This window comes from Cynara cardunculus (assembly GCF_001531365.2).
Source record: "Cynara cardunculus var. scolymus isolate 2C chromosome LG 13, CcrdV1, whole genome shotgun sequence".
Classification (NCBI taxonomy): domain Eukaryota; kingdom Viridiplantae; phylum Streptophyta; class Magnoliopsida; order Asterales; family Asteraceae; genus Cynara; species Cynara cardunculus.
In genome coordinates this window covers 5,161,651-5,183,405 of record NC_037540.1, presented here as the reverse complement: position 1 = coordinate 5,183,405, position 21,755 = coordinate 5,161,651, and the positions used below count along the sequence as shown (strand labels likewise).

The 21,755-nt window shown below is 31.8% G+C and overlaps 1 protein-coding gene across 1 annotated transcript; it reads left to right on the top strand.

The window, feature by feature from the left end:
• Window positions 1-12,248: 12,248 nt before the first annotated feature.
• On the top strand, window positions 12,249-17,728 carry LOC112524340 (LEAF RUST 10 DISEASE-RESISTANCE LOCUS RECEPTOR-LIKE PROTEIN KINASE-like 1.2). The gene is made up of 5 exons (XM_025134123.1): window positions 12,249-13,027; window positions 15,611-15,780; window positions 15,888-15,920; window positions 16,238-16,471; window positions 16,598-17,728. Exons 1-5 carry the CDS (start codon window positions 12,249-12,251, stop codon window positions 17,545-17,547), a joined length of 2,166 nt encoding a protein of 721 aa, XP_024989891.1. The 3' UTR covers window positions 17,548-17,728.
• Window positions 17,729-21,755: the final 4,027 nt, after the last annotated feature.

The window sequence follows — 21,755 nt, the reverse complement described above, 5'->3', positions numbered from 1 at the left end:
GAGTCCATACAGATTCCTCCTAAACCTTTCTTGTTTTCCCCTCCAAAATCACCAGATCCCACCATTGAATCGCTATGATTCATGGTTAAAATTGAATCTGAAAAATATAATCGGTTGTTCAGTAAAAGTGTAAAACATTCATATTTTTACTTTTTATAATCAAATGGTGTCATTTGTTGATTTTTTTTCTTTTGAATTTGCCTCAGCATGCCACCATTTACATTCGAATTAAGCAAATCCTTCCTCGTGGAAGATTATCGACTTACAATGGAGATTCATGACGTCCAACAATATTCATATAGATATTCTAATCAATAAAATATCTGTAATAGAGATTGAAATAAATAATGATATTCAGTACAACTAATATTTTCGTAATTGAAAATTCAATTGGGTGGGAATCGTACATAGTCTTTGCAAGATTTCTAGAGATATGGTAAATTCTACCATAACGTTTTTGACAATTGTATGATTAGAAGAGGTAAATGAAAGTGATTTAGATTTAAGTAATAAAGGAAAAGGAGAAAGGAAAGTTCAGGGTCCAAATTTGGTAATTATAAGGAAGTTTGAGGGGTTCCGTTGCAAATTAGTTTTGGAATTGGTATGTAATAAAAAATAAATGAACAAAACATCCGGTTATGACATTTGGATACTTTCTTGATTAAATTGGAGATGATACATAAGGTTGGGTTTCGATTAGAATGAATGTGATGATGAAAAGTATAAGAAGAGATCTTCATCTATGGATCAATATCTAGATGAATGTCAACATCAAGGAGGTACACATAGATGTACCAAATCAATTCTCTTCTAATGTACAATTCATGAGTGAGAATAAGATTAAAAATGATCAGGGGTAAACATCTCTTCTTATGTTTCTCAGTGTAACTTCCATTTTCATATGTTCTTTTGCCTAGTATATACTATGATAAAATTAATGATAACATTAATTGGCGGCCAAGGGAGGGGGGATAGTGGTGGTAGTGGCGTCGACGACAGCAACTATGGTGGAAGGGACGGTGTCGGTGTTAGTCATCATACAGTAGTAGGCTATGTTTTTGTTTTTTTTTTTTTTTTTTGTGGAGAGTGGTTTTGTCTGTTTAAAAAAAAAATGGGTAGAAATTAATTGAATTATATGACATGCAACAAAATGATAAATTCCGTATAAACAATGAAATACATGGGATTCAATTACATTCCATGCACAAACCAACACAGACAAATGAAATTTATTTACCATAATTGACCATTTCAATTCTTACATATTATATGAGAGTCCTGTAAACCGATTTAAACGATCAAATAATAAGTTACTTTAAGATATCGGTTTTCACAAATCATTATAACAATAGTTTTGGAAAACTCTTAAATCGAAGATAAATACATATTTCACCTAATCTACATACAGTTTTATGTTCGATATTAAAATCTTTGCTTTGATGATCTTACAATTTAATTTGATTAGTACAAAAAAAACATATATAAATTTAAAAAAACACACAAAAAATAATGCTAGTATTTTACGTTTATTATTAAGTCTTATATCCAGAGATGTACATAATTTAGTATGAACATCCAACCCTTTTAGGTTCCTTCGATCAACCAAAAAATGTACAGTCTTAATCTTAACCGCTCATTATTTTGAAAACTAAGACTAATTTGACTAATGATCTGGAGCCAAAGTGATATTTCTTTAAAAAAATCAACTATTGTCTTAATTGCAGTCTCGTAAATCAAATTTCTTTTAGTTCGACTTTTGATTCAGATTTGATTATTATTTTTATATTATGCATCTATGTTTAAAATTGTGGATTTTAGTTGTCTTATTTTTATAAGTATTAGTATTACTAGGGACGGACCCCAAAAAAAGTTTAAACGGTGGCACCACTTGACTATAAGAAATAAATATACGGAAAAGATTTCAAATGGTGGTGTCATTTGTGTAAGAAAACGATACTAACAGAATTCGAACTCGCATATAGGGTGGAAGAAAAACCTTGCAAACCAACTCTATCAAAGAAAACATGTTCTCATTGTAGTTTCAAGATACATACGGTTACACACAACAAATTAATACGGTTATACATTTCACAGACCTATTTTTTTACCCTTCAATAGAAAAATAATAAGGCACGTGTCACCAATGACACCATGCTGGGTCCGTCCACGAGTATTACTATTATTGTTAAAATGGTCTTAAACATGGGATTAAAATTTTGTACACGAATAATAATTATAAAAAAAGAAAATAAAAAGTCAAGAAAGTAATCAAATGGGTGAAAATAATGGAGATTGGAGAGTGAAGTCTAACACCGACTTCAATATTCAGCAGCCCATGCCCCACGCCCAACTTTGGAGTTAATTGAACCACGTGGCCATCCAGCCACAAAATATTGACCACTTATAGTAAACGGGCCCACCAGCGTTATAAACAATCTAGATTTTTGTAAACGTTTTTTCTATTATTTATGTTTATCATCATACATTTTAACTATTTTTAGTTGCGTTACAATCTGATCTTATCTATATAATTTTTAACTTCAACCCAATCTTATTTTTTTAATAATTAATAATAAACCAATTCAATTTATAAAAATAATATCAATTAATTTTAAATATAAAAATAAATAAACAGATCGAACTATATTTTAAAACGTGATCATAACTAAAAAAACTTATCATACGATTGAAAATAAATAAAAACAAGTCATAAAAATAGATAATGAATTACATATTTAGTATACATAAATAAGAGTATTGAAATAAAGAGAAAAATTAGTGTGATAAAATTATGTCAACATTAATCTTCATTTTAAGGGAACTGAAAAATACGAATTTTTCATTTTTTTTAATATCCCTTTTGTCCCATCCCCAATCTGATTGGGTAAAATTGTTGTTGGTGGTACTCTTATATATTGAGTAAATTATCATTTTCGTTCATGTGGTTTGGTGTTCACAACGATTTCTGTCTATATCGTTTGAAAACTGTTTTTTTCATTCTATGGTTTGCGTGTCCTTTCATTTTTCATCTTCCATCCTAATAAAGTTAAAAAAAATCTCGTTAAGTAAGGAACATCGTGCTTTTTTGTAATAAATGACGATAAAGAACCAAATCCATAAAATTTGGCATACCTAGGGACCAATATGTATTATTATATTATATGTAATAAATACATGTTTTTTATTTATTTTTTCATTAAATCTTCATATCTTCCACTTGAACCCTAACTGAAAATCAAGAACAGGAATCATAACTCAAAATAAAAATACTAATTCAAAATCAAGAATAATCCAGATTATCCAAAAACCTGACTGAATCAAGAACAATGAAAAACCCTAACTCTTAAATCAAATCCTATTGTTACTAGTTAGTTGTACATGGATTTGTTCCACCCCAATGTTTGGTTTCTTCCACGAAGCAAAATCATGATTTGGTTGTAGACGATCGAGGTAGCCTGGTGGTTGAAGTAGAAGAAGATACAGGGTGGAGGTATGAAGACGACCATAGATAAAGGGATCTAGGTTGGAGAAGATGAACAGAGTTAGAGGTATGAAGATGAACCCCAACTCAGGGACGAACTCAAGGATGAAGCAAAAACACATACACACACGAAGCAGATCTGGCAATTGCACACACAATATGGCCGAAAAGATTGTGGAGATGGAACTTTTTTATTGGGTGCTTGGGTCTGCCTGTGATGGAGGTGGCAAGTGGTTAGGCCTACCGATGATGGAGGCATAGAGAGTTGGAGCTGTTGAGAGGTGGCCAAAGTTGGAGCTGTGGGGTTCCGTTCCAGATCTTTATATATATAAGTAATTAAAAAAAATAAAGAAAATCGTTAGTTAATGTGAATTACATATTTGGTCCCTATCGTCTGAAAATATGGTAACAATATTCATTAATCAAGATGTTCCTCATTTAACGGATTTTTATAACATGGTTAGTTTGAGGGACAAAAAGGTTAAGGAAATGCAAACTGTAAGGATGAAAAAAGTAGTTTTCGAAACCACAGGGAAGAATATCGTTATAAACACCAAACCACACGTAGCTTACTATTATATATTTTGTTTTTAAATAAGTAGTAAGAGTGAATTATGGATTTGGTCCCTATGGTATTTCAAAAGTTATGGATAATGTCCCTAAAGTCGATTAATAATGGATTTGGTCCCTGTGGTTGTCATTTTTTATGATTAGAGTCTCTGAGCCAAACGGCCCATCCACTAGTCCCGTTAACTCAACGGCTAAATTGTCTATATGTATTTCTTTTTGTCCTTTTGTACATTAATATAAAATTTCATTTTATATTAAGAAGATCGTCGGTGGGGATGTCTTTAATGGAGTGAGGTCGGTGACGTGTGCTAATCACCGGTTGGATGCTTAGTTTCTTTATTTATGAATACATAAACAAACAAATAAATATTAAATTATACTTATTTATCTTTATCTAATATCTTTAATAGGAAAAATGATAAAATAAGGGTACTTTAATCTTTTTATCTATAAGTTAACTGGGTTAACAGAGTCCATTAGTGATAAGAACTCTAGCCATGAATAAATAACAACCACAAGGACCAAATCCATAATTAATCGAGTTTAGGGGCGTTAACCATAATCTTTGACATACCACAGGGACCACATCCATAATTCACTATAAATAAAATAACATATAAAAATATGTAATTTTTATAGAAATGGATTTTATTTTGTTTCTACCAACAAATAGATGTCTATTAAATTAGCCATCCGATGACGGTTTATCTGTGACATCAAAAACCAGATCATGTAAACACCATTAGATAAAGACCAACATCATCATTTGATGTTAGAACTAATACCGTTAAAAGTTTTTGAAAAAAGATATCAGATAAAAACATAATTTCAATTAATATTTATTGACTTGAAACATAAAAAAAAGTCATTTAATTAACGTGGCCCTATAATTGATCCCAAATTCAAAGTGGGTGGGAAGGTCCACTTTTGAAGGCACAACTACAAGGGCCATATCTTTGTCAAGCCACAATTTGGACCAATTTCAAATCCAAAGGTCAAAAGGGGGATTCAAAATGGCTACTTGCCAAAAAGAAATTTTGTATTATATGAATTGTTAGGGGTAAAAAGTGAGATTGTTATAAATTGTTCTGTGTCAAGAGTATTATAGGAAGGGGAAAAAATCAGGTATGCACGACGTGCTAAATAGTTGGCTCGAGAGTTTAGTATTTGTGAGCAGCCCAATCCAAAATCAGTTATAATTACCATATTGTGGCAGTGAGACTTGAACTATCGTTCGTTTGTGCAAGCATATACCCTTGGAACCAACATATTAGGTGGCGTTTAGTTTGTTGGAATTTGAAGAAATTGGAATGGTCAATTTCATTCATATGTTTGCTTCATTCTTTGAGTTGCGGTAAGGAATTTGGATCCCACATATGGTGAAATGTAAATTCGTTGTGTTCAAGCATGTAATTTCAGTTTGTTTCTCTCATTTTTAAGAAAAACTATTAAGCTCTCATATTTACTTCATTCTGTTCCATCTCACCATGATGATTGTCACCACCACTGACATCGTCGCCACCACTATCGTTATCACTGCCACCGCTCGCCTTCACCCCCACCACCATTGTCGCCATCACCACTGCCACCATTGTCGTTATTGCCACCATCGTTACGGCAACTGCCACTACTACCACCACAACCAACATCGCTACCATCACACCACTACAACCTCCACCCCGTCACCACCATTATATTCAACGAATCAAGCGTATAGATTCAAATTCTTTTAACAAATTCCATTTGAATTCTTGCATACCAAAGGCATGGCCAAATATAATTAAACTTCATTTCAATTCATATGACATATTCCAATTTTGACATATTATGTGAACTAAACACGATCTTAATGAGTTAATTGTGGGTTTTAAGAGGAATTATATGAAATTGGAATGTACTTTATCCTTAAAAGAGCTTATTAGGGAAGTTATAATTCCTTTTGAGGGGGTTTTGATGTGGAGAATACATGTGATAGGATCAGACATAAAATAGTCTTTTTTTTTTTTTTATTAACCTGAATATCCAACTCGTTATGCAAGCCGACTAATCTCAAGGCAACCACCTATTTTGCAAATAGCCCAGAGTCACCGCTTTGCAGATTACCCGAAATGTACTTTAAAATAGTCTTATTTTAAGCATGACATTGGACAAGAACAATGTGAGACAAAGTATAACAACATTGGAAAAACCATAAAATTACTATTACACCCTCCTAATATGACAAAATATAAAATTATTTATATATGTAAATTATAATATAACATTTTATTATATATACATATAAATTTTAAAATAATATATTAATATATATATAATATAGTTATATATGAAAGTTTAAATTATAATATGATATATTATTATGTATTATATATATATATATATAATTTTTATTTATACAAATTAATATATATATATATATATATATACACACACACATACATATAGTTTTATATAATAACTTTTTAAAGAATTTTAGATGCAATATAATCATTTTAACATTTTTTTTATTAACCTGGATATCCAATCCGCTATGCGAGCAGACTAATCTCAGGACAACCACCTGTTTTTTATTTCTCATATAAACTCATTTAACATATTTGTCTTCTCATGTTTTAGTCGTATCAAACACATGATAAACAATGGATTTGACTTGTCATTTCCAGTCTCGTTATGTCTCAACTAGTATGTGCACCAAACGCTACCAAAGGGATCTATAAATAATTTACAACAACGTATCAAAAAAGGCAAAGTGTAAAAGTTTTTTTTTAGATTATTTTCATTTATAGATATAATGCAATTAATATTTTGTTCAAATATGATACTTAATTGCATTTCCATTAAAAAACAAAATTACGTTTCTTAACGTGTTTACTGGTTTCATAAATGCTTATATGAATTGTTTGACGAGTTTATATGGATCGTCAAAAGACCAATTTTGATCAATAAAAAACTTCAAAACTAAATTGAACCAAATGAAACCAAAATCGACTTTATTCAAAATCGATTTTGTTTGGACAAAAAGTTGATTACAAATAACTTTAACTTGTCTCACACGAAACTCGCCTCCAAAGACATCATGTGAGGGGCATTTTTTGCCCCACTTAGCGGGCTAGAGTGTTGGGGCTGAGATCGAACCTAGGCCATGTTTTGTATTTGATGAAAATCATCACGCCCTTTTACCAACTAAGATAAAACTAACTTTAAGATTGTTTGGCTAGTTTTTGATAAAGTCGTGTATGAATAAAATTGTCTGTACAATACGGAAAGGTTTTTGTTTGTGAGAGTTTTATTTTTTTCATAGATGGAAGGTGTATGGTTTTTTAATTTAGAGTGAGTGACATGTTGAGAATTTTTTTAGTTTTCTACTTACTGAATAAACCAGTTTTTATATTATTAAGTCATTACCAAACAATTATGTATAACTGACCAAATATGTTATATGTCTCATTAAACTTATATATATATATATATATATATACACACACACACATATACTAGAAGGGTACTCGCACAATGCAGTGAGATACATCTCGATTTTGATGTTTAATTTTTTTTGTCTTAGTCGATGTTATAATAGTGTTTTACGTGGTTTTGAGAAAACAATAATATTTTTATTTTTTAATAATATATATATATATATATATGTATATGATGATATTATAAACAATTAAAAAAATTGACATTGGTACCAAACTAACTATTTAAAAATCCTCGTTTTTTTATTTATTTATTTAATTCATTTTTTATTTTTGGTTTAATAATATAACTTTTTATAAAGATAATAATCAAATATTTTGTTAGAAGTTAATAATTATTCTAATTATAGTTTAGATCTTTTATATTTGAAATGAGATGTTTATCTTCTATTTGATTGTGTTTATCTGCAGCTAGTTATATGAATTCAAACATGAAGCTTTAATAAATTGTACTTATGCACAATTTACTTGTAATTTTGATTTTTAAATAATATACATCAATAAACAATACTTCATGTATAAAAAATAGTTTTTAAGAGTTTTTGTCAAATATTTTATAATATAGTATAGATATATATATATATATATATATATATATATATATTCTTAGGTTTTTTGGTAAATTTCAATAACTCATATATGGAGAAAGTGGTCGACTCTAATCGTAATGATGAAAACCAGACCAAAACGAAGATAAAAGCTTTAAATTGAAATCCATTTTGAAGTAAATATCATGGTTTGCCGTGTTTCTTTCGATTCCACGTTCACCTTTGTAATTGTAGATGCTTGTGTTCAGGCATGGCCCGCACCATCCTAAATTCTTTTAACGTATTATTTGACTTTTTATTTTATTTTTCACGTTGTATTATAAACTTGTCATTTTAAGCCACATCTTAAAAAACTATTTATAACTTATTTATAACGTCTAAAACTCAAGACTTGACATTGGAACCATATCACAACTCAAAACGATCGATCTTTTATTTTATTAAAATTTTGATATTATTATGAAAATATACAAAAGTAGAAATATATTTTAATCACATAAAATACGTGTGTTGTTAAACAAACCATTTTAAGGTCAAATCAGTAATGAAAATATAAAAAAGAAAATGTCTAAGGGGATGTTGTGTTCAGACAAATGAATGAAAATGAGAATAAATTTTCATTCCTCTCGATTTAACCTGGAATAAAATTTTGAGTTTCTTGAAAAATGGACACATTATAGTATACTAGAAGGGTACTCGCACAATGCAGCGAGATATATCTCGATTTTAATGTTTCGTTTTTTTGTCACAGTCGATGTTATAATACAGTTTTATATGGTTTGTTATAACGATAATGTTTCTATTTTTAAATAAAATATAAATACAAAGATACATCATAAAAAACTGGAAAAAAAATTGATATTAGTACCAAACTAACTATTTAAAATTTATCATTTTTTGTGTATTTTTTTAATTTATTATTTTTATTTTTGGTTTAATAATATAATCTTTTTATAAAGATAATAATTAATTATTTTGTTATAACTCAATAGTTATCCTAATTATATTTTAGATTTTTTATATTTTAAAATTATATGTTTATCCTCTATTTGATTATGTTTATCGGCAATTAGTTACACAAATTCAAACATAAAGCTTTAATAAGTTGTATTTATGCATAATTTACTTGTAATATTGAATTTTAAATAATATGCATCAATATACAGTATTTCATACATAAAAAATAATTTTTAAAAATTTTTGTCAAATAATTTATAATATAATATATATATATAAATAAAATCAAACAATTTATTTTATTTGAAATATTTAGAATATAGTTGAACAAACTTCTATAATGAAGTCAATATTTTAATAAAGGTAAATAAAATACATTTAATGGGTCAAGACCGTGTTCCATGAAATAAACAATCGACATATGAGCCTCCTCCATCATTAGTCAACGCTTCTTACATTTGATAATTCCACTTGGTCAACTCATTTGACTTTTTATATTTCATGCATTAATGTGTTAAAATTGATTCACGTTTTATTTTTATTAGTACGTTCTTCGCACATATCAAGTTTTCAAATAAACGATTTTTAAATTGAATTTTAATTTATATTAGATTTCAATTAAACTTTCAGTTATTACGTTTAATAATGCAAACGGCTAACAACGTTGTTCGGTATTGTTTGTTTGTTATTGTTTTGTTTTTTGATATCTGTTTTTCTTGCGGTTTTAAGTTGGGGGAAAACGTTTTTGATGTTTTGAAGATGGTTTGCTTGTTGTTTAAGTTCAACGTCTTAATATGTTTAGCCTTTTAATTTAATACAAGTTTTAACTTCATGAAAAGGTCATCGAAGTAAAGGTTGTATCAAAGGTTGTCGACGTTATGACGGCTTTTACAAGTTTCATAATTGCTCATAAACTTCATGAAAGGATCTATTAAACCGTACTCATGGAGTGTTGAAATCTTCGTTTAATCACTCTAAAGCGTACATTCTGTCCAATAGTTGTCAAAAAAAATTGTTACCTTTATGTTTAGACTCGGGAGAGGACTTATGAAGGTCCGGACGGATCTCGTGTCCCGTTCAACCGATTTTCACAAATAAATTTTTTAGGGGTATGAAAGGTGCACCTACTAAAATTCAAGGGGTGCTCCAATACATTTAAAATACAAGAAACATCAACTAAAAGATTGAAAAATTCTCTTGAAATAAACGGAAAAAACTTAAAAATCGCTTGAAACAGTGAAATTCAACTAGAAACATATCCTTAAAGGTGCAGCCATCCAACAAAAATCTTGGATCTGCTGGAGACTTGTATGTGATAATTTTTCAATGCATGACATCAGACAGTAAATTTGTATGTCATATAAAGAATTATAAATACATGTGTTTTTATAATAAATTAAAAAATATATTTATATTAGAAGAAGAAAAATATATATCATTATCATATAAATAGTCTTTTATTAAATATTCAAAATAGTGTTTATAAGAATAACTTTACAACTTCGTTTCAATCGTAAGTTCGTATGTAAATTTATAAACTTGTTTTGATTTAATTACGTAAACCTATAAAAAGTGTAAAATTATAAAATTAAAAGTAGAAAAGATAAACAAAATTATTAAAAGACAAAAAATCACATCTTATTAAAAAGACGCGCGTGATATTGCACCATAGCGCACTTCAATAAGTCATGACGTGAACCCACACTTTACAATAACATTACGGGCCTTATCGTAACAACAAAATACACGTATTATGTTATATCGCGCCATGATGTCCGACATGATATGCTTCTTAAAAATCTGATTCCCATTGATTAATATTTTGAACATTTATATTATTAAAATTATAATAAAATGTTGTTACATTATACAATATATTCCTCGAACCATAATTGTAAGTAAAATTAACCAAAATAGTCATTCTCTTCAACTAAATGTACTTTTTAGTCACTTTTTAAATCGAATTTTCATTTTAGCCGGACTTAAATTCGATGTTCAGATTAAAAAACAATCTCTACTCAGATTTGCGTAAGGATACACATTTGCCAAAACAATTAGTTCAAGGATCCTCATTTGCATAAGAAAATTAATAATATGAAAATAAATTATATATATATATATATACATATATATATGGTTGGGTTCACGTGAGACCAATGGTTTTTTATTAGATCCGTAAGATCAATTTATGTTCATTGATCAACTTTATAAACTAATGATCTAATGATCTAAAGTTGCACGGTGGCAATTTTGTGATTATTGAAAACTCTCGTGGCAATTTTGTGATTATGAATGTTCAGATTGTAGATTTAATCCAAGAGTTGAGAATTGGTCTTATGGGTCTCACGAAAAACCTTTGGTCTCGCATGATCCCAAGTCTCTCTCTCTCTCTCTCTCTCTCTCTCTCTATATATATATATATATATATATATATATATATATATATAAACTCTAAACAAAATGAAAATTTTGTTCAAAATTGACTGAAATGTGAACTTAATTAGAAAAATAGTCCAAGGGCAAATTACATAAAAAAATGAACGTATTTTAACTTGATTCCTATTTGAGATAACGTACTTTACAAACTTTTATTTTGGTATCTAAGATGTAAAGTTTTAAACATTTAAATACACGGGTAACCGGTTGAAACCTAACTGGTTACCATGCTGATGTGGCGAATGATGTGATATTCAACTAAATATTATTTGTTATTCAACCAAATTTCATCTCATCACTCGTCACATCAATATAGTAACTAGTTAATGCCCAATTATCCAAATACTTAAATGTTTAAGATTTTACATCTTAAATATCAAAATTTTAAAATACGTTACATAAAATAAATTTCAAATTAAAATAGATTACCTTTTTAGTAATTTATCCTCTAATCAATTATAACTTTATAAGCTTTTAGCCGATGTATTAGTTTTCGTCATAATAAAAAAATGAAAAATTCTTTTTGTTATATGATATTTTACTATTTCAACCCCACATCTGCTTTAAAATATTCAACTTCCCCAAACACTTGCCAATGCTTTCTTTTGTCACATTCAACAAAATCTCTATTATTGTTCTCAAGTCAAATCAAAACACACCACCGGTAACCCTCCATCCTCCTCATCATCATCATCATCATCATCATCCTCCTCATCCACCATTCCTCCCCCCATCCCACTTTCAGACAAACACACATCTCCACCACCTCTCTTCAAAATTATGAAATGGCTCACCTCCATAAACCCCTTTTTCTTCACCTTTTTCGTCTTTTTCAAGCAATCTCTATGTTTRRATCCACATTATGAAGCTTGTGTCCCCCATAGCTGCAGTGCAAATGGGCCGAACATTACTTATCCATTTTTCATCAACGGTTTACAAAATTMCACTTGTGCCTACCCTGGATTAGAACTCCATTGCAAGCTTGGTTTCCCAATTCTTAAGATCTCAGAAAGCGAATTCAGGGTGGAAGAAATTGATTATGAAAGAAGTTATCTCCGACTTCAGACCACCGCGATTTCGTGGAATCAGACTGTATCTTGCCCCTCGRATATCAGGAACTTAACGCTTGACCCTAACCGGTTTTTGATTGACAACGATAYGACTACGAAACTCGTATTCATTTCGAATTGCTTGAATAACGCGAGTGCGAGTCTAGAGAGGTATAGGATCCAGTCATGTCAGACAAGTGTGGAGCTGGTCATGCTAGCGAACGATACGAATTTGAGAACCGCAACGGAGACTTGCGGCAACGGTAGTGGGATTGTGATGACGCCGGTGGAATTGACTGGCAAAGAAGGGAGGATTGACGCTACGAATTATGCAGAGGTGCTGGAAAGGGGGTTCGTGATGAGGTGGCGTGCGGCGGACTGTGGTATCTGTCGGGGCAGTGGTGGGAGGTGTGGGTGGGATTCGCCGTCGTTCCAATTTCGTTGTTTTTGCCCCGACAGACCCCATAAGGTGCGTTGCAGATCTGGTAAGAACTTTCCTCTTTGGTCTATTCACATATGATTAATGCATCAACCACTTGTAATTTCTGTCTTCTACTGGTATATTTCTTATTACTTTCCACTTTTAGAATATCTACGTCTATAGAGAGGGGGAGGATATTTTAGTAACCTGAAATAGATTAGAAACCTAGCCACTCAAGTCATGTCACGTGTTCCTTTTTGAGATTTACATGAACAGACGTATTATTTATCAGGAAATCATAAATTCAACATAATGATAATGCATCTATATTCTCGATGAATATATTACATGTCTCGTTTTTGTCTATGGTGTAAATGAGTCGAGTCGAGTTGGTCAGCAGGTTATTCGAGCTCGTCTCGAAAAAATAATACGAGGCTCGATCTCGATTAACTTCTTCAAAAGTCGAGCTTGGGCTCAAGCTTGAATAGTTTCTTAATGATTGAGGTCGAGCTCGACGCTTGTTTATCACCTCGAATTCGAGATCGATTAACTTGTTTATTTACTCAAACTCGATATTTTTATATTTTTTGATTATATAAATTGTAAACATATAAATATGTTTGCTTCAAGTGGCTCAGCTCGGTTCGACTCGACTCGTAAAGTTTAATCGAGCTTTCGAACGAGTCGGGTCGAACATTGGTTTAATGGAGCTCAACTCGTTAAGTTAAAAGAGCTTTATTTTAAGTTCGAGTAGCTTGTTAAAAGCTTGACTCGAGCTTGACGATTATTAAGCTCGAGCTCGAGTAGCTCGTTAAAAGCGTGACCCGTTTACACCTCTATTTTTTTACGGTCTTCTGATTCCAAACCAATTTTAGGTTCCTAACTGTGGTGCTTAATCAAAAGAGACCCTATATAGTATAATAATCGTAAGAACTTTTAGCTTATGTTATTGTATTATATGATTATTTCTCATCTATAGCTAGAATTTAAGATATTTATTAAAGTGTTTGTTTTATACGTATTTGGTTCATGATGTAAAACTTTTTGTTTCAAACATGTAAAAAGGGTTCACGAATACACGTTATTAAACAAATATATATTAATCAAAAACTCTAAATTCTAGCATTAAATGAAAATATATCCTATGAAATAACACATGATGCATTAATTTTCAAAATTTCTTTTATGGATTTTCAAATGATTATATCTATATATGTGTGTATTTGAACGTGTGGTATCTATTTCAACTTATTTTATCGAACGTGTATCTAATCCAAAACATTAAACTCAAAAAGTTTAATTATAAAAAAGAATGGTGCAACCATTGATATTTGATATTATGGTTAGCATTTAGCATCATAAATTAAATGGGCCCTTCTATCATAATTCTTAAAAAGAATAGTTCCGAAAGTCGTATCACAAAAGCGGGACGACATTTTATCGAATATGAAACCTCTTAAATAGGGTTATATTCAACTACTAAGATTTGTCTTAACCAATCTATTTTTGCATTTAAAAGTAGGCTCGTGTCAATATTAGTTGCTTTAGTCGGCTTGACTTTCGTATAACATCACATCATTCTTCTAAACCGAACCGTGCATGCGGGATTTCTAGATTATGTTTCTTGAATATAGCATAAGTTTGTATATAAGTGGTTGAAACTTTCTCATGATAACTTAAACATATTTGGGTCGTACATCTTGTTTGAATATTATAATACGATAAATTATCAAAAATGCAATGGGTATAAATAGTATATTTTGAGCACAGTATGTGAAGAGTTTGAAAAAAAATGGCAATGGCTGCTTTCTTTGGTCCATTTTGGAGTAATATACTTGCTACTTGAGTTTGCTCAAGTCTTTTAATTTGACTTTGATCTTTTTGCATCAAATTTCCTATTTTTCTAGCCCTTTTACCAAAATTTTGTTGAAAATTAGTGATGTTGAAAATAAGTAAAAAACTGTGGTAAATTGCGAGTTAACCCCTTGTCCAATAAGTAAAAAACTGTGGTAAATTGTTTATCCTAGGTATATATATCTTCTTATAATATTTATATACACCAAATACTATAAATAAACTCATATACCTTCCTTATATTTAGTGAGATTTGAACCCCTAATTTCTTAGGAGGTCAAAGACTACGATACCGCTAGGACAAGGAACCTTTGTTTTCTAGTCTTTGATGGTCAATAGGAAAAAAATTAAAAAAAAAATTAATTAAATTTAATGCGAAGCTTGAAAGACTTGCAGTCAACTGCCGTGTTTGATCATCATAAAACACAGATTATATTATATGAATGAAGCATGAAAAGCACCTTCACCTTCATCTTCATCAACATGTTTCTTGTTTTCTGTCTGGTTTTCTTTCATCTCTCTAACCCCACCTCCACTTCACCCCTTCGATCTCCACCTAATTCCACACATCCACCATGCTGGCGTTTCAAGTTAGACTGCAGTCATCAAAAAGCCTCACAAATACATCTCAAAGACTGCACAATCCGGCAAAGTAGAAGTTTTTCCGATGTCGTATTGTCGGGTTTTAACGGGACGTTCGACCAAAATCTAGAACATCGAAGATCATGTCAAGTTGTCAATACCACTTCAGTCTTTTTAGAACTTCTCGACCAACTGAACATCACTTCGTTCAAATGGCCATCAAATTCTTTTCATAGACGTTACCGCATGGATTCCCCACCGAACTGTGTCATTCTACGGTTTCGCTACAATCAAACCTTTTCCGAATTTGGCGATCTGTTATCTTCTGAGTTCTGGGTTTCGATTCGTTTGCGTAATTGTAGTAAGGGCCACAAGAAACAAGATGAATCGCAGGATAAGACCAAATGTATTTGCATAAATATGTATTCTCATATCAGAAGTTTATGGAGAGTGATATCCAAACGTTAACGTGTCTGTTTGCGACTAACTAACCCTTCGTCGTGTCTTTTGCAGATCAAACAGACCATAAACCGGTAATCATCGCAGGTATCTTTTCTCGTGAAATTGATCCATCTCCTTCATTTTCGTTACGTACAAAAAAATTGGTCAATTTTAACGTAGGATCAAACAATTCGTTCCTTCTATGTAAAAGTGTTACAATAGAATGATAGATCGTATTTGGATAACCAACAAGTACAATTTATTTTGAAATAAAGTGTCTTATTAGCTTTTCTATAAATACAATCTGTTATAAAACAATTGTTTTTAAAGCAGTTTGTAAGGATATTTAGACATTTTTAGCAGTCGATTTTGCTGTAGTAGTGTGTATTACAAGTCTAATATTTTTTTCTTGTGAACTCTAGCTGTGTCTGGATCTGTGTTTGCTCTTGCGGTCATTGCCGTCGTTTTCATGTTCTGTCGAGGCTACAAGCGCAAAGCTTTTGCGTATTTCTCGTCCAAAGATAAATCCCGAGACCTTGAAGATGCTAGCGTCTTCGGTGTCCCGGTTTTCTCCTATACCGAACTTCAAGATGCCACCCAGAACTTCGACGCGTCTCAGGAACTGGGCGATGGAGGTTTCGGAACCGTTTATTATGGTAAGATTTGTAACGACTCGTCCCACATGAACACAAAAGTAGATTTGTATATTAGCTCCTTATAAGATTCAAACATAGTACTTTCCGAATGTACGTAGAATTGATTAATGTTGTTGTTTTTACAAGGTAAACTCCGAGATGGCCGAGAAGTTGCAGTGAAGCGACTTTACGAGCACAATTACAAGCGAGTCCAACAGTTCATGAATGAAGTCGACATCCTGACTGGATTACGCCATAAGCACCTCGTTTCGCTCTATGGTTGCACTTCCCGCCGGAGCCGTGAACTCCTCCTGGTCTATGAGTACATTTCCAATGGCACGGTCGCCGATCACCTCCACGGCGAACTAGTAAAAACGACCCCGCTGACGTGGCCGATCCGCATGAAAATCGCGGTAGAAACCGCTAGCGCACTCATCTACCTACATGCTTCCAATATCATCCACCGAGATGTGAAGACGAATAACATTCTCCTCGATCACAATTTCTGTGTTAAGGTGGCGGATTTCGGGCTCTCGAGGCTCTTACCAAATGATGTCACTCATGTCTCGACCGCACCTCAAGGAACACCGGGTTACGTAGACCCCGAATATCACCAGCGTTACCAGTTAACCGATAAGAGCGATGTATATAGTTTCGGAGTGGTTTTAATCGAGTTGATATCATCAATGCCGGCAATCGACATAAGTAGGTCTCGTGAGGAGATTAGCCTTGCAAACATGGCTATAAACCGGATCCAAAAATGCGCTCTCGATGAGCTGATCGACCCTTTTCTACTATCCGATTCCGACACCGAGAGGATGACGAAATTGGTGGCGGAATTGGCGTTTCGGTGTTTACAATTCGATTCGGAGTCGAGGCCCACGATGAGTGAAGTGTTGGAGGTTTTAAAGGGAATTCAAGGGGATGAAATTGAGAATATGGGAGAGTTAAAAAGCGGCATAATTAAGCCACCAGCTTCACCGGAAGTTGAAGACGTGGGGCTGTTAAAAGGGCTGATCACGGCGTCGCCGGTGTCGGTGACGGCGAAATGGCATAGCACTGGTAGCGGAGCAACCACATCAAACTCCAGTGTGTGAGATTATATATATACAATCAATTAATTGTATAGGTGTAGTATTCTTTCCATATATATATATACCATCAAAGTTTACATACAGAATTTAAATAACATGGAGTTTAATGGATCAGAAACCTAACAAAGGTGATCCATTCTCTCTATTTTGGTTCATCTGTGAAATGGTTACTCATTTTAAACCCAAACAAATTACCTACGATACTAACCGGACCCATACAGAACCAGCCTCCAATTATATGAATGTGAGGGGATGTTTTTTGAGTCACTGAGCGGTTGAGACTAGTTGGAGCCAAGGATCTAACCCAGTACATGTCTTTATTTAACATCCAAATATTGGCTCGGACCAATTTAGGGTTTTGATTTTGTATGTATCAAGAATTTCATGAATGAATATGATGTTTCTTATGATATTTTTGTATGAATCTAATATGTTTTTGGTTTGAATCTGATTTAGAGTTTAATGTTTTTGTATGAATTTGTGATTTTTTTTCTGGGTTTGAATCTGATTTATGTTTTGGGCTTGAATGTTTAATGGATGGTAAACGGTGGTCTGTGATGGCCGATGATGAATGTTATCGAGAAAGAAGAAAGGGGGGTAAAAAGACCAAATTACCCTTGTGTGGGGCACATGACCAACTTAAATGACTCCAACTAATGCGTTAAGTTGGAGGGACCAATTTGGGTCCAAAACACGTTTTTTAGATCACCAATGTACTTTATAATTTCGAGGGACGAAAACCAAAAAGAAAGTATTCACGAGGGACCAAATATGTAATTCACTCTATTTACAATACCAATTAAATAGTTCTTTTACCAAAAATTGAAATAACTATATTAACAGTTTTTTTACAAATTTCTTAAATTATACGTTAAACAGATATAATACAGTAAAACAGACCAAGTAACTATGATCGGTTAAAAAACGAAAAATAAAGGAAAATAATACAAGCATAAAAGGATTGTTGTCCAAAAGACGACGTATAAAATTGATTTAGAATATCGGTTTGAGATTTTACGGAAAAAAATTATTCGTAGAAGAGAACAAAATCTTTCTTTTCCCACACTTCATATTTTAGACCATATAAAACAATTGAAGACGTATTCCGACACATCCAAATGTCCATTTTGTCCAATTGGGTAGTGGGAGGGTTCTTTAATTATACGCCATTAAATAGATCATGCATTTTTAAAGTTATACAAAAGTCTATGAAAACATAAAGATTTCAACAAAATAGTCATATTTTTACCTCCAAATTTCTATTATTCTCCCAACATTAACTTAAATGCTAATGCCTCCAATCATTTGTTGTATTTGAAAATTCGATAAACCGTTGTTATATTTTGTTGTCTGACTGTTTTATTTTTTATTGTCGAATTTTCTTGTTGAGTTTCTTAGAATACGATAGACCATTTTGTTCGATAGGTCGTGTGTTTAGTATTGATAAACCGTCAGTTATTGATTTGTTTGCTATTTCTAGAAAATTAGTAAGATTTAAGAGACACTTATCCGCATAAGAGGTAAAAGTATTTACTTAAAATGAAAATCATCAATCAGCCTTATTACCTCTGACCATCCTCTTACTGGGGTCAGAAAAAAAAAATGAAGCTTACCACAATCAGACCTTTTATCCGAATCAGCATTTAACCAAAAAATTTGATAAACGACCCTTAATTAATATTTATTTTACATTATAAAAAATAGAATAATTAATTTATAAAAAATCGTATAATTTGGGTCCCCCTAACAAGTGAAGGTGAGTAGGATGATCCTTTTGGATATGCCATGGAGCAATAATTTGGGTTGGCCATCACAATCACATGTTAACAACACATTGTCAAATGAAAACCAACCACTCATCAAACCGATGCTTCCATCCATCACGCATCAAACATATCACAATATGCCAACTACTAAAATTAGAAGGATATTCGTGTAATTTAATAAGATATATTTTTATTTTTTGTTTTATTCTTTATTTTTATTGATATGTGGTTTTAATTGAATAAAATATAAACTTGAAGACATCTTAAAATTTTGAAAAATTATATAGATATTAATATTAAATTAACTATTTCAAAGTTTTCGTTTTTTACACATCAATAAACTATACTTTATGCATAAAAAATATTTTTTTAAAGTTTTTGTCAAATATTTTATAATATAATATAAATAATTATAGATATCAAACACTATATATATATATATATATATATATATATATGTGTGTGTATGTTTTTTTGTTATATAAATTAATTTATAAATATTGGACCACATCCACACAATCTCATATTCTCCACATCAACTTCAGAAAATATACTTGCCAACTTGTATTATTTAAGGTTCAACTAAAATTTTGTTTATTTACTGTGAAAAAAAATGATCAAGCCTTAAAAAGATATTTTATGACGGGTAACTTATAATACACATGAGGGACCCTGGTGGTGTGCGGACAATGTGCCCTTCAACTTAGGTCACGCAAAAGATCGTCCACGTCTATGATTTAATATCATATGTGATAAAATTATATAATCATATCAAGAACACTCTTATTACATATGATAATACATGAGATGGGGCTTAGTGGTGTAAGGACGACTTGACCTGCAACCTATATCACGCCAAAAGTCGTCGTGTATCATGGGTACCTTCGACACAAAGAGTTTCATCAATCGTCTGCCCCTTGTTTCCGGCAACGGTGATCGATCCACTGAACTCCTCCCCTTCTTCATTTTCTCCCTCCTCCCTCCGTCTGATACGTAGTTGGTTCAGTTTGCCACAAACCCATCACACGGTTTGACGGTGTTTGATGTTGGGGATGATGACCCTCTTTTCCCCAGTAATTTTGATTAATGATTCCAATCCTCCACCATTGGTCTGATGTATGTATAGGTGTCTTTGTATGTGTGCGCGTATCATGGGTTAAAGAAGAAGTTGCAGGGGGGTGTGGGTGTGCGAGTAGAGGGGAGAAGGGGAGGAGGAGGCTACCGGAAGGGGGAGGCTGTCTGGTTTGGGTATTAGGGTTTTTATATTAACATATTCTGTATTTCCTTTTATTGTTTTATATTTGAAATTATTAGAGATAAAATATAGAAAGGTAAAAAGACTGAATTATCCCTAATTTAACATATATGTTTTTTTAACGTGGTTGGTCTTAGGGACGAAAAAGTAAATAAAATGGACATAAGGATCAAAAAACAGTTTTTAAAGACCATAGAAAAAATTCGTTATAAACAATAAATCATAAGAATTCTTGATGAAAATCATAGTTTATTCAATAAAATATTCAATATTATTATTATTTTTTAATATGAAAATATAAAAAAGGTAAATTAATAAAATATGTGCCTGGTTTAAGAGTTAACTCTATTATGGATAAAGATTTATAACACAACAAAATGCAAACGATAAGGACGCTTAGGTACGTTTGTTTTTTAAGAAGTGTTGAAGTCTGATTTTACTTCTGATTTTTAAGAGGTGGTGTTGAAGTCTGAAGTCTGATTTCACTTCTGACTTTTAAGAGGTGGTGCTGAAATTTGAAATATGAATCAATTAGACTGTTTGTTTTTACGTTTGAAATCCGAATCAATATAAACACTTACAGTGACGAAATCAACACGGAATGGTCGAACCACAGGGACGAAATCAACATGGAAACTAGAGAGGAGATCCATGAAATCAAAACAAAAACTGGAGGGGAAATCGATATACCTGGAGGTCGATTGGTTTTCATTGTGATTTGGGTCGAGACCGATTCAGAGATCGACTGGTTTTCATCTTGATTTGGGTCGAGATCGATTCAGAGATCGACTGGTTCTAATCTTGATTTAGGTCGAGATCTATTTAGAGGATGGAGATGTCTTGAGAAAACTGGAGGCGTATGAATTTGGATGTGGGTGAACGAGAATAAGAGGAATTAAGGAGTGAGGCTACCACTACTTTTTCCAGATAATTTTAAGTGTTAAAGGGTCTAAATATAAGAAAAAATAAACAGTCTGAATTTAAAAACATTTGAAGGAATAAGTGATAAGTGGCCATTAAAAGGTAAAATTAGAAAAACAAACAGGACCTTAATGTAATCATCAATATATATATATATATATATATATATATATATATATCAAAGAAGAAGTCATGAAATAAGAACCAAAGAGTTATTCAATAAAAAGTTTTCTATCATATTTACCTTTATTTTTCTTATTTATTTATTT